The 13,010-nt window shown below is 43.2% G+C and overlaps 2 protein-coding genes across 8 annotated transcripts in view; one reads left to right on the forward strand and one right to left on the reverse strand.

The window, feature by feature from the left end:
- Window positions 1–921: 921 nt before the first annotated feature.
- Window positions 922–12,006, reverse strand: LARP6 (La ribonucleoprotein 6, translational regulator). Of its 4 annotated transcripts, none has more exons than XM_075505856.1 (4): window positions 11,861–12,006; window positions 7,176–7,416; window positions 4,135–4,327; window positions 922–2,973 (listed from the first exon to the last, which is right to left on the reverse strand). In XM_075505856.1, the coding sequence occupies exons 3-4, from the start codon at window positions 4,174–4,176 to the stop codon at window positions 1,891–1,893; spliced, it is 1,125 nt and encodes a 374-aa protein (XP_075361971.1). In that variant the 5' UTR covers window positions 4,177–4,327; window positions 7,176–7,416; window positions 11,861–12,006; the 3' UTR covers window positions 922–1,890. The 4 variants fall into 4 exon arrangements, with proteins under 4 accessions (XP_075361971.1, XP_075361972.1, XP_075361973.1 ...); XM_075505857.1 differs by lacking the exon at window positions 11,861–12,006 and adding an exon at window positions 7,623–8,818; XM_075505858.1 differs by lacking the exon at window positions 7,176–7,416 and having other exon boundaries at window positions 11,861–12,000.
- LRRC49 (leucine rich repeat containing 49) overlaps window positions 11,951–13,010 on the forward strand; it is a 53,124-nt gene continuing 52,064 nt past the window's right edge. For 2 of the 4 annotated variants that reach the window (XM_075505853.1, XM_075505852.1), the window contains exon 1: window positions 12,035–12,181. In XM_075505853.1, coding sequence (XP_075361968.1) covers window positions 12,128–12,181 — 54 coding nt within the window. In that variant the 5' untranslated portion in view covers window positions 12,035–12,127. Of the gene's footprint in view, window positions 12,182–13,010 lie in introns of all 4 variants that reach the window. The other 2 variants (XM_075505854.1, XM_075505851.1) reach the window with 2 other exon arrangements.

The raw sequence follows: 13,010 nt of genomic DNA on the forward strand, positions 1-13,010 counted from the left end.
TTGCATCAGTTGTAGTACTGCCCCCAAACAGTGTGGTACATGGCATCACATGGATGCTGCATAGTTTTTTAATTTAAAAACTTCCCTGATTATTAATGAAACAACAATGTTCTGGATACATAGTGAAACAGTGCTGTTATATGTAATCTAGAGCTATGGAATCACTCTTTGGAAGACTGTGTACTTTCCCTGTCACTTAGATACTTGCAGATGTGCTGCTGATTTAAAAAAAAACACCACCACTTTGCGTTTAACAGTGTTTATAGTGTCTCAGCTGGTAATGGAAGTCAGGAGGTAACTTGGAGGATTCCATTTGTGTGAAGTAAAAGAACCAGGAATATATTTGGGTGGCTGAAGAACGATACACAGAACCAGGGGATTTCTGTATATTGGTTTCTAACTGTGTGTTACTGCAGTTATTTACACTGCAGAAGTGTAACGCTTAGAGTAGAAATGAAAGTTGGAAAGAATGGGGAGAAGTTTTGGAATGAAGAATCATGATCTGATTAGAACTTCGTTGTGCACAGTTCCCAAGTTGTACAGTAGAAGCTGAAACTATTGCTGGGCTATTTTTCAGGAGTATGACTTCTGTAAGTAAAACTGCAAAGGTTCCTTCTTTGGCTTCAGGGAGGATTATAGTTAATTTTAATTTAAGCGCTTGTTGCTGAGCCTGCTTGTTAAATTCGGAGTTAACTGCGAGATAACCATTGTTTAGTTTATAATGTTGTATAAAAATGACTGTGACATACAGTCAGAGTGAAGCATCACCACTGAAGTAACCATCAGTAATGGGGCAGAGGACTTTTTTTTTCCCCCTGAATTCAGTGGAAATTCCAAGTAACTATTTCTAGAATTTCATATGGTATAAGATGAGCTTTGAATATGTATTCAGGTGCAGCTCAACTTATTATTTAAGTAAACAAAATACATCTAGACTGAGCTAAGATTTTCATTTATTTCCATCTGATTATATGAGATAACACAGAACAGTCTTCAATGCTCAGAGTCTTTGTTCACATCACATGAAAAGACATACTTTGGTCCTACTAAACAATATTGTCTTTGGAGATGTATGCAAGCAGAGAGCAACTGCTCACTGTAGCATAAGTTTCTCAGAGTTCCTTTTTGAGACAAACACAGAAAGTCTTCAAAACCTCTCTTCCTTATGATTAGGCTGATAACATACCACAGCTTATCATAATACAACCGCTAAACTAAGTATTTGCACACTGCTCTTCAGGATCATAGCTTTGCAAATAATGTAGTTACATGAATTATTTATATGCCTGTTTCAAACTAATACATTAAAAAAAAATAACAATGCAGATAAAGGCATTGCATTAGGTAAGTGCATAAGATGATTAAGAGACTGGAGCACCTCTCATATGAGAGGCCTAGACAGCCGGGGCTGTTTAGACTGGAGAAGGCCCAGGATCTCATCAATGTTTTTAAGTATCTGATGGGAAGGAGTAAAGAAGGTGGAGCTAGGCTTTTCTCAGTGATGCCCAGTAACAGGAAACACAAAGCAAACACAGGAAATTCCACCTGAACATAAGGTAACACTTTTTAACTGTGTGGATGGTTGAACGTGGGAACACATTGCCCAGACAGGTTGGGGAGTCTCTATCCTTGCAGATACTCAAAACCCTAAGTGACCTGCTGTAGTGGACCCTGCTTGAGCAAAGGAGGTGGACTAGACAATCTCCAGAGATGCCTTCCAACCTCAGCTATTCTCTGATTCTGTGAAGTGAATATACAAATATACAAATGACAAAGTCTCTATATGAATACAAAATTTTTAAAATTAAATACTGACTTAACTTAGTCACTCAAGTGACAATTTTTCACCAGGCTTGAACAAAAGCAGTTGACTGACTTGTGAAATTGTTTTTAAAGAACGATTTCATTCTTTGTAGCCTTCCTTCTTTCACATCCATTGTGGAATCCTTTAGTGCCATCAGGACCTTTAGGCAGCCGCAGCACCCCTACAGGCAGACCATCTGCATTTTGTATTTTCCGAGCTAACATGGGGCTACTGACGGGACTCTTCTCTTGTGTTACAGTTTGGGCTTTTCTTCTCTGTACCCAGGGGCTACCAGAAGGAGTGATACTGCTATCCGAGGAATAATCTGTACATTTCCTTGGAATTTCAGGGCTAGTGCTTGGGTTAAGCTTGCTGTCTTCAGCCAGCGGAGACTTTTTGGTTAGTTTTCTTAGTGAAGATGGACTGTTCCAAGGACTAGATCTGGGTGACACATTAGGACTCAAATGGGCGGCTGGGCGAATGACGGGGCTCAAATTACTCATAGTATTTGTTGCAGTACTTTTGCGTCCTGACAATGGTGATGTAGGATTACTCTCTGGGTCAGAAGAGCTATTTGCTGAAGATTCATCACCAACAAACTGAAGTTCCTCAACTCTCTTATTAAGGGATCTAGCCTTCTTAAGACTCTTGCTGGTATCTTCATCACAGTTCTTGTCTTTGGGAACTTTTTTCTTTGGAGGTTTCATGCCTATTAGGACAACTTTCATGCCGGTCTCTTTCTTTTCAGCACACATGAAGGCATGAGCACGTATGGCAGCATCTACTTCTTCAAATTCTATAATTGCACATTCCTGAGTTCCCAGTTGGGTGTACCGATTGCTGACCCTCCTGATATCAGGTGGTAGATCCCTACCAGGCTTGAGAATACGAACTGATGAAATTACACCAAAAGTTACAAAGGCTTTGAGGATATGCTCCATTATCCTTTCTTGCATGCATCCGTTTTCTTGTTGTTTGTTAAGAGCCTGCAGCTCAGAAATCATGTGGATATCATACACCAGTAACATCCTGGTAGGGACGTTTTCGCTTGGAAACACTGGAACAGGAGTATTTCTTCTAACCTTTCTGTTATCATCATTGAGCTCAAGAATGTTCGAGTACTTCAGTGCATAGGCTGTGGTTCTCCAGTCACGGGTCAGGTGTTTCACCTTGAAGACAGACACAGGTTAAGCACCACAACTGATCAAACCCACTCAAACTAATTACAGAAAGTGTAAGGCAGATGCAGAGTGTAAGGCAGATGCAGGCTCCAGTCTACGAACAGAAACCTGGATTTAAATTTCATGTAGCAGACTTGAGTGAAAAAGTAAAAGTTTTCCTGCTATAATGGGCATCAGTGAGCTCCTGTAAAGCTCATGTCCTTTGAATCTACTGAAAATAGAAACTGACACTAAATTTCAAACTGAAAATCATTACTTTATCTTAAAGCCTGCTCAAGGGATGTTCAGTCATTCCATATCTAGGTCTGAACCATGACCAAAATGCACGTTCTGTGGGTTTTATTTTGTTAAATTTGCCAAACAAGTAGTTTTGCCAAGTTTAGGACTTCATTTTATTGACCTGATTTTTCCTCCCTCAAAAATATCACTTTAAAAAAACCCACAAACTTCTCCATTTCCAAGGAGTGTTTTTAAGAGTTTATCTGTTACCAGTATAATCTGTTTGAAGTGGTCTGAAGAAACTGGGAGTGCCTTAACTTCTAGACTGAATAGCTCTACAAAACTGTCAGATTTAGAATCTTGACAAAGTGTTTCTACTGTAATTTTAGAAATCAGTTACATACACATATTTACACAGGAGTTCCTAATGTAAAAAGAAAAAAAAAAGAATAAAGAATAAAACCCACCTCACCTTTAAGTGACTTAAGTTACCAGATACTTTCTACTACTCTTAATTTTTGGATCTCCATACATTTGCAAAGGTCAGATTCACCATCCCTTCTCAGAGACAAGAAAATAACTTTACCAGGATTACTTAGCTACTCATGAGTAGCTGATCTAGAAACGAATTTTATCCAATGTCCCATTTAGTATGCCCTGCTCTCTCCCAGAATGATAATTTAAAAGCATAGTTGCTTAAAAGCCCATGATTTCCCTAGCCCATCATAAATGAGTTCAGCAACTGAAGTTCTGGGTTAAGAACAAACCTAACCGTCACACCAAAACTGAATCAACCCCTAAGAGAGGCAGATAAAGAGGAAGACTGTAAAACCACCTCTATAAAATAATTTATTTTCATCTATCTCTCCTAATGTTTTTAGATTCATCAGGCTTACACAAGGCACTTCAAATCTTAAAAAGTTAGCTTACCTTCTTAAAAGAAGTGAGGAGTTTAACACTGACATAGCCCATCTTATTTCTTCTCACATGCTTTAGAAGGAAGGCATCTTTCTCAAGGTTCTCATCTGAGAAGTAATATTCAATCTGTGCTATTAACTTCTGGATCAGGTCATTTTCTGGTGGTTTCCAGTTCTGGTCAGAGTCATCATCATTCTCCCCACCACTGGAAAACAGTTAAATCATTTTATTAACAGATCTTCATCTTATATTAGTGGATTCAAATAGCCTTTCAAAACGAAAAGGCATTCATAATGCCGATTCCAACTTACTTTATATGTAGGCACTGAACAGGTATCACCCTATCCATCTGAGGCAGGAGGCCAGCTCAGAGGATGAAGCTTTCCAGTCAGCATAAGGAGTCAAGTTCCTGAGCTCATTCCAAAAGCTTATCTCAGTGTAGAACAATGAGACATATACACTAGCATCTTCAAAACACTCTCCAACTCAAATCCTACACCAAAACGTGAAATGCAGGTGCACAGGGACTTGGTGCTATACAAAGTTCCTCCAGTGACAGTGTTTTATTTTTCAGTATGAAGCTATTAAACGTAGACTTGACATTTATGTGCTTCATGAGTAGTGTCACATACCAGTGGATGAATATTCCAACTTGATGCAATCATGATTTCTCAAGCCTCGTCACTGCATGAATGCAGGAGCCAGTATCCAGGTAGTAAGAAAGACTATTGCACTTTTTACAGGTCACTTCCAGAGTGACAGAGTAATTTAGTTTACCAAGGGGCTTAAGCTGTATGTACATTTCAGATTAAGGACTTTGGTGCAGTAGCAGCTCGTGTATCTCAGGAACAGCTGTACATACACACGTACGGAGGTTGCTAAGAAGTCATTCTCATTTCCTCTCTGCCCCTCCCAACATGTTGTCTAGGTATCTGTGCAAAATGGAGCACTACTGAGCACCCTATTGCAAAAAAAAGATACTGCAACCATGGATTTGAGGTAAACTTCTTGCCACATATAGTTACAGAAACATGCTTGTTGCTGAAATACAAACGACCATTTAAATTGTTATCTAGCATTGAGGCAAATAGTTCACCCACAGACTACAGCCATAGATGTTGCTATAAGAACTATAATGCACAAGTCTATCTTAAGCCAGAGCCATTTTTTTAAAGCTGTTAGCAGTCTAGTTTTGCTGTGGGACCATCACAAAAGTTTCTGTTAAAAAAAAAAAAATCATCCACTAAGCTCCCTAGACCCTATAAATCATGTATTACTTTGGTCTCCCATGTACCCCAGCAACAAAAAAAGGAGGAGCCACACATTTTCCCAAAATTGTCTTAAATGGCTTTTGCAGAGCTTGTGAAATCGCTAAAGGGAGCAGGCATCACACTAGAGTCCTCTGAGGGCAATCTGGCAGGGAGGTTGCAGGCTACTGAATCACCTTGCCTTGTGGCAATTTTGTCCCGGAGACAAACTGGAGACTGTGATCTTAATGCTGACTGGTGTGCCGCCCACGCCTGGGCACAGGCAGCAGCGCTGCCTTGGCAGGTGCTTGCTGTACATCTGAAGATACTGGTCAGGTCAGTGAGCTCTGCACAGGGAACGTGCTCCCTGGAGTGACAAGTTACAGCAGTTCTCTGGGACCTGGCTTTTTGAATCGTTTGAAAACAATTTATTTATTTATTATGGTTCTTCCAATGATAGGGCAACACATCAGATGTACGTGGATACTCACTCACACAATCCTAGTCTCCTTGTTAAAATCTCTGTAGCCACTTAATGGGGTACAGTTCAAAGGAATCACAAGAGTGAGAGAGCGAGAAAAAGAATTTAAGTTATTTGACAATGCCAGAAGTAGAGGATAATAGATAAAGTTATAATTAAGATAGATAGTAAAAAACATTTAATGGCCAGCTGTGGGTTCTGGTTTCAGAAGGAAGAAAAAACAAGGTTAAGTGTTTATTTTTCATTCATGATATTCCCTTACCCCACTACTTCTCATTTTTCAGTCACTACCAATTCAGAACCAGTATGGGCACAAGAAACTTAGAACATTTCAGCATTTTTACATTCCACACTCTGCTAAGAAAAGCTTACCTTCAATTCAGGATGGAGCTTATAGTTTTTTTAGAGGATTTATTAGTACAGACATTTGCAGGTATTTGGAAGGTTCAGATAGAAAGAAAATGGAGCACCATGCTTGGGAAAAAAATAAAAATGAACTGCATGTTTGCAAAGATCAGTACCATCCTTATTTACAGTGTTAACACACTGAATCAGAGTGGAATAGGTCTCATTTCACCTCTCTAAATTAAATATTGGTCATAGTCTGAGCTATACACCATTGCTATGTTTGGCAGATGGTTCAGCTTTTACAAAATCTTTAGGCCTCTTACAACAGCCCTCACTAAGTACTGTATGGAAATTCCACCTACAGCAAATGCAGAAACATATAACTAGCTCCATATTAATTCATAGTAATAATCAACTGGTAGTACCTCTAGGGTATCAGCTCTACTACAAAGGTGGTTGATAAATCAATGTCAGTCAACACTGATGAAAAAAAAAAAGCCTAGTAGTTATTCACAACTTTCATTTACTTATTTCTTTATTCAGAGCTTTGTGACAGATATGCCTGTCAAAACAGTTAGGATAGACTGAAAAACAAACTTTTAACATGGTGACTCATCTGGCTATTAGTCACACAAGAAACTAAACACAGAGACTAGATTTTGGGTTTTAAATATCCAAACTCACAAACAATATATTAAATTGTCTGGATAGAGTCTAACCTTTTGACAAGTTTTTGCTGAGTCTCAAAAAGAATAAGGTATTGCCTTAATAAGCACTATGTGGCAATACAATTTGCAGCATTAAGTTGATGTTCCAACAGTACAATCACTCAAAGGCAGTGCAAGTCTGTTAACAAAAACAAATGGATACAATACTGCCTGCCTACTCATGGGACAGGTGGCTGCAGCAATCATTAAATTTCAATTTCTATTGTGAAACATTACATTTTAGACTGACAACATCATAAAAACATTCACCTTTCAAGCTCAGATTCTTCCTGTATCTGTCTGCATCCAAAATAAACTTAAGTTGAGCAAGAGTAGCTTTACTTTATGCATAGGAGAACCACCTGTTTGTTATCAACAGTCTGAAGATCTTTCTGAAGCAGCTGACAGCTAAATGGCTGAGGACTGAATGTCACAAATACTCAGAGATCTCCCGAAGAACTGTGGTGTCTTGACCATGAGGAAATGGTTTTCATTTCTTAAGTTATAAAACCTAGAAATTGAGGAAAAAAAAAAATCTAAATTGTCTGCTAGCTTAGCTGGAGAGTGAAATGGCTCATTCCCAGCAGTTTTAGACCATCACTGACTATTTTCCAAATGTTTGGGTAGATAATTCCCTATCAGATGTTGCATTCCTGAAAGTAAATCCTTAGCTAAGGTTACATGTAAATGGCAAAAGCATGTGTGAACTCTACTCACCTACTTTTGATTCTCCTTTATAGTTCTCTCCATGGCAATACCTCTGGCCTTTCCTGGGTCAGGAAGTGGCCATTTACAAAAAGGCAACCTCCACAAGAACTGAATATACATCAGCACTATCAGCAAACATTTCTGAAGGTAGCACCTACTGTAGAGGATTAAATAAGCGGCATTTAAGAGTTAGCTATTATGTGTTACAAAGCTTGAAAAAATAACCACCCTTTTTTCTAGTCTAGGCCAGGGCTAGAAGCTTTTACACAAGTAACACTGTCAAAGAAAACAAATGTAAAAAATATTCTGAATTTAAGAAATCAGTAATTGGAATGCAACACTGTAGACTGCTGTACACATTTGACTTATAAAAATACAATAGTTACATATGATTGTGGAAAGACTAAGTAGACTCAGTTTAAACATTTTACTTGTGTCTAGCTATGTTGCTTCCTGTTTCTGTAGTGCATAGTTGACACCTTTGGCAGCTGCAGAAAATTCCCCCTCCCCAACTACCCCTCTGTAATTTAAAGTAATTCACTACAGTTCATTCTGAGTCAGTGCTAGGATATGAAGTTAGAGAATTGATGAGAAACAACTGATCTTTGAACAGAGCACCGAATTTCATGCTACTGTATCTAAATCTTTAGGTGACTTAATTTATTACTGCATCTGCAGCTTCAGTACAAAACACAAGCTGAACTACAACTAGTAAGCTTTGCCTCTCTGCAGTTTTCTGGCACAAAAACCCTGCATGTTCCTTTTATAAGTAAGAGATTCTGGTATGCATCAAAGCAACTTAAGGCATCAGTAGTAATTCCTGCAACTTATCATCACATACAGACAACACTATTGGCATTATCAAGCAGTAACATGCAGAGTAGATTATGAAGTGGTAGTTTCTTCTGCATGTAAACTGGTCTTGATTTCACGTCCAGTCAATTTGTTTCCAAAGCCACAGAACAGGTCTGCTTGTCCATGTCTTAATTCTACTGAAGAAAATCTCTACGGGTCTATACAATAAAAGCCAAACGGGAAAAAAAGCCACAACAAACACCACTCCTAAAACCCTTTCTGTAAAAGGCAGCGAAATGGAAACGTCGGGGGCACCACAGCCCGGCGCTTCTCGCTGCGGGGAAGCCACGTCCCGCTCCGCACCTACGGCGGGGCTGCGGCGCCCGCCACGCTGGGCAGCCGCAGGCAGCCTGGCCTCGGCCTCGGCAGTTCCCTCGGGCGGAGTCACCGGCGGCTGCCGGGTGTCCCCGCTGGAGGATTCCCCGCGTCTCCCACCCCTCCCCGCCGGCGTTGCATCAGCCGCGGCCGCACCGTTACGTGGGCGTCCGCGGCGGCCCCGCTCCTCGGCCCGCACAGCCAGGCCCGCAGGGAGAGGCGGGCGCCGGCCGGGGCCCCTTCCCTACCCGTGCCGCAGCCCGACCCGCGCCCCGGCGGGCTCACCTGGACCGTCCGCATCGTCCCGAGTCCTCCTCGCTGCAGCTGCCACCGCCCCGCGCCGCCGGGCACGGCGCGCTGCCGCCGTTCTCCTCCTCCTCCTCCTCTTCCTCCTCCACGGCCGCCTGGACGGCCACTCGGATCTGCACGGGGCCGCTCCCCGCCGTCAGCTCCGGGCCGACGGCCCCAGCGCCGGGCTCCGCCGCCTCGGGGCCCCCAAGGGTGGCCGGCTGCCACTGGGCCATGGCGCTCGGCGGCAGACCGCGCCGCGCCACCGGGCGGGCACAGCCCGCTGCCGCCGGGACTGCAGCGATGCCCCGGTCTGCGACAGCCGCCGCCCGCCTCGCCTCGCCTGCCCTCCTCTCCTCTCCCGCTGCGGCGTCGGCGCGGGGCGAGCGGCGCTGCCAGCTCCACTCCCCCGGGCGGGCCCCGGCGTGGCAGCTGGAGCGGGAAGGTCTGTCCCTCCTCCCAACGCGGGGGCCCGCCGGGACGGCTGCAGGCCAGCCGGCCAGTTAAATTTGCTTTCTCGATGGCGATTGAATTGGGACTGCTTTTATTTCAACAGAAGACAACGGGCTCCTCACCGAAGAGCGACGTCCCAGCTTCTCATCTCGCACAGCCTTGGGGCTGCGCTGCTGTGTCCTGACTAGAGTGTTGCGTTTTAAGAAATTCAAAAAGGTTATGCTGGGGTAAGTGGTTTTAAATGCCGAGGATGAGACTTGGAAATAAGAAAACCGAGTAAACAAGGACATGATTGGATATATGTTATTTTTTGTAGAGCACTCCTCTGTAATTCTGCATGGTACTTAAACAGAATAAAAACATTTCCCCATATTAACTTATTAAAATACAAAGGCCCTTTTTTTGAAACACTTATGTATTAATTTATTTTGAATGTAAAGAGACTCAGGTCTAATGCACTATATTTCAGGTGGACTGTTTCAGCTATTAAAGTGAAATTAACTTTCATGTTTTCAGGATTAGAATCTAATTTACCATATAAATATTCATTCTTCAGTCAGGAAAGGTCTGTCTTTCAATACTATCCGAACCCAAACTGCTAAATGGAGGTAGGATCCTTTAGTCACCACCTCATTTGTGGCATCCTTGTTTTTGTCTGTACAATTCATCTGAAGTGTACTCCACTGTATTGCTTCAGTGTTTTCTTCTTAAAAATTCGGATTGGCAAAAAGTGAGACTGCACTCGGGCCAGTTCTTCTCATCACTGTGACAAATAGTCCTCATGAGTCAGATTCGCTGGCATGAACACATAATGGGACTACCGCTCTGCCTCAGTTCATTTGGCTTATTTTTTAACATGCCTTAAGCAATGAAATATTTTGTTTATGAAATACGCTTACATGCATCCGTAACCAAAGCTCTACTTCTCTGCTAACGGAACACCATTTTGTAATAAGTCTTGAGTAGGACATCACTTTGCTATTGATTTCAGCGGAAGCAGAAATACAAACCCAAAATACATATCCTAGGAGAGAGTACATACAGGGATTGTGGCTCTGATTTTGTATTTGAGTTCATGCGAGTTGTTTGCCTCCCTGGGTAGGAACAAGGTCAGGACTGGTATGAGCAAAGAACTATTTTGTGATACAGCAAACCTAAATGATGTTTGAGAGAGACATTTCAGTTTATCTGCTGACTCCTGTTGAGGTTAAGTGAACTTGATTTTATAGAGAAGGACACTAGATCTGGTTTTTTGCTTTACCAGTGGTCACTGCACAGAACTGGCCTTTGGCCTTGTCAATGTTTAGCTCATTTCTTTGAAGAGTCCTACTATCATTATCATCTAATCTGCTACAAATATGTTAATAATGTTGAGAGAATTAGTGTAGATGAAGATTGATGTAATTTCAAACACTGTGTTGATTACATCTCCATTGAAATTACCAAGCTAATATTTTGGGCTTTTTTTAAAATATAGCAATGTTCTATAATGCTTAACTACCAGCAGAAATTAAGCAGTATTTGTAACCGTGGGAGAATTTAAAACTAAACAAATAATGTGGACAAGTCCCTTGGAGGGGAACCCATATCTCAGCTGAATTTCTGATACCCAGTTAGGATTATGATCCCATGAACCTCAACTGTGCAAAACTGTCACAGATTTCTTACGGCACATTCATTGTTGGCACAGTATTGTCTACATACCATAAAACCCCACACCCATATTTTATATTTCTCGCAAAATAAGCCATAATTGCATTATTTTTCTGTCAGCCTTTCAGCAAATGGTAATTAAAACAACAATACACAAAGCTAAACCTGGGATATGGATGGGCAAGACACCGTGAGGCGATTCACAGCCCTTCCACGCGCAGCCAGCCATGCCATTGCTTTTCTTGCCACTGATTGAGTTCTTGATGTGTGTGTTTAAAAGCATCCACTACCCATCTGTGGGGCTTCTGGGCTCCAAGAGCTGCTTGGGGTTAGCAGGTACTGACCTGCCAGCAGGAAGCGGTGACACAAGACTGAAGTAGTGATCGGGCAACAGACGGGTCTCTCACTGCACCACATCTGTATCCAAGCTCTCCAAGTCAAACTTTAACATTTTGTGACAAGTACGCGCCTGCAAGGCAACTTCTTGAGGCAGAACAGGAACCTGGAAGCTACATCCAGCTTCCTGCCTTTTCACGAGTTTTCATACGTAGTCGCTTGCATTTAGAAACCAGAAAAATACCATCATCAGTCTTTTTACTCCTGGGGAGGCGGACGGGCGGACAGCCGCGCATTTGCGAGACCGTCTCCCGCGCCTCCACGAACGCTACCCCCCAGCCGCCTACCTGAGGCTGCCTCGCCGGGCAGCAGGTGCCAAGCATCTCTCCCGGAGCAGGCACCGCGGAGCAGCAGAACGGCCGCACGGTACGACATCACCTCATGGCTTCCCGCCACTCGGCACTACCTCGGCCAGCAGGCGGGGCACGAGCGAGGCTTGCCGGGAGCGGGCCGGAAGCGGCGGTTGCCCCGGTAACAGCGGAGCGATTTCCGACAGGGGCGGTGGCTGGTGCCGAGGTGTGAGGTGTTGTGGGACACAGGAGGAGCAGGTTTACATGGTGCCCAGCAAGTGCCGGCCCGGCAGGGGCCCTCGGGTCGCGCCTGGCCCGGTAGGTGCTGCTGTTGGGGGATGGCAGCCGCCTCTTCTCCTCAGCCATCGGCGCGTAGTGTGCGGGGACAGTACTGGTGTCATGCTTCTGCTACGCGGCCTCACGCTATGTCGCTCCCGGGTCGGAGCCGCTCCTCAGAAGGGCGGGCCCGGGGCGGAGTGGCGGTGGTGGTGTCTCTGAGGGCGCGGCCCCGCCGCGTATCTGTGAGGTTGTGTGTGACCGGCCGTGTTGGGGCTGAGGGCGCGGAGGAGGGCGGCTGCATGCGGCTTTGCACGGGTAGGTGCTTCGCAGCTGGCGGAGTCCCCTGAGGGCAGTCCCTGCCGCTTCGAGGGGAGCGGCAAGGGAGGCAAACGTGGGTGAGAGCAGCTCGGTCTTCTCTGTACCGTGACTGGCGTGAGGAAGCTTCTGTTGCGTTATTTGTATGCCTCCTGTTATTTGCTGGGAAGTGGGTGTATAAGCCGTTTGGTTAAATGTTTTTGTTAAACGTTTTGATTATTTAGCAGGTAGGGGCTATGTTTCGTCATCTAAATCTAATTAAAAGACCAGCACATTTTGCCTTTATAAACATTTTCATATTTAAATGTAAATACATTTTTTCTTCATAATGAGGATAACATCCCCATGAAAGTCATATTTTCAGTGTATTTTTAAAACTGGGGGGGGTGTGTTAAGCTAAAATTATTTACTGTTAGTGCTGTGATGTATTCTTCATAATAGTTTTGCAAAATAGTTCCTTTCCTGGCAGATTTTGCTGTTGAAAATACCTTTATTGTTTAAAAAAAAAGTTACATTCAGCTTTTTGTATTGATATGCATTTTTGAAAAATGTA

The sequence above is a fragment of the Mycteria americana genome, chromosome 6, assembly GCF_035582795.1.
Source record: "Mycteria americana isolate JAX WOST 10 ecotype Jacksonville Zoo and Gardens chromosome 6, USCA_MyAme_1.0, whole genome shotgun sequence".
Lineage (NCBI taxonomy): Eukaryota > Metazoa > Chordata > Aves > Ciconiiformes > Ciconiidae > Mycteria > Mycteria americana.

Bases quoted from the DNA above. Each gene is read 5' to 3' on its own strand.
- LARP6 (XM_075505855.1), bottom strand. From the start codon at position 9,307: ATGGCCCAGTGGCAGCCGGCCACCCTTGGGGGCCCCGAGGCGGCGGAG. The intron at 4,328-9,068 runs GTGAGCCCGCCG...ACTGTTTTCCAG, and splicing joins GGACGATGCGGACGGTCCAG to TGGTGGGGAGAATGATGATG. The intron at 2,974-4,134 runs GTAAGCTAACTT...TCTGTCTTCAAG, and splicing joins TCCTCACTTCTTTTAAGAAG to GTGAAACACCTGACCCGTGA.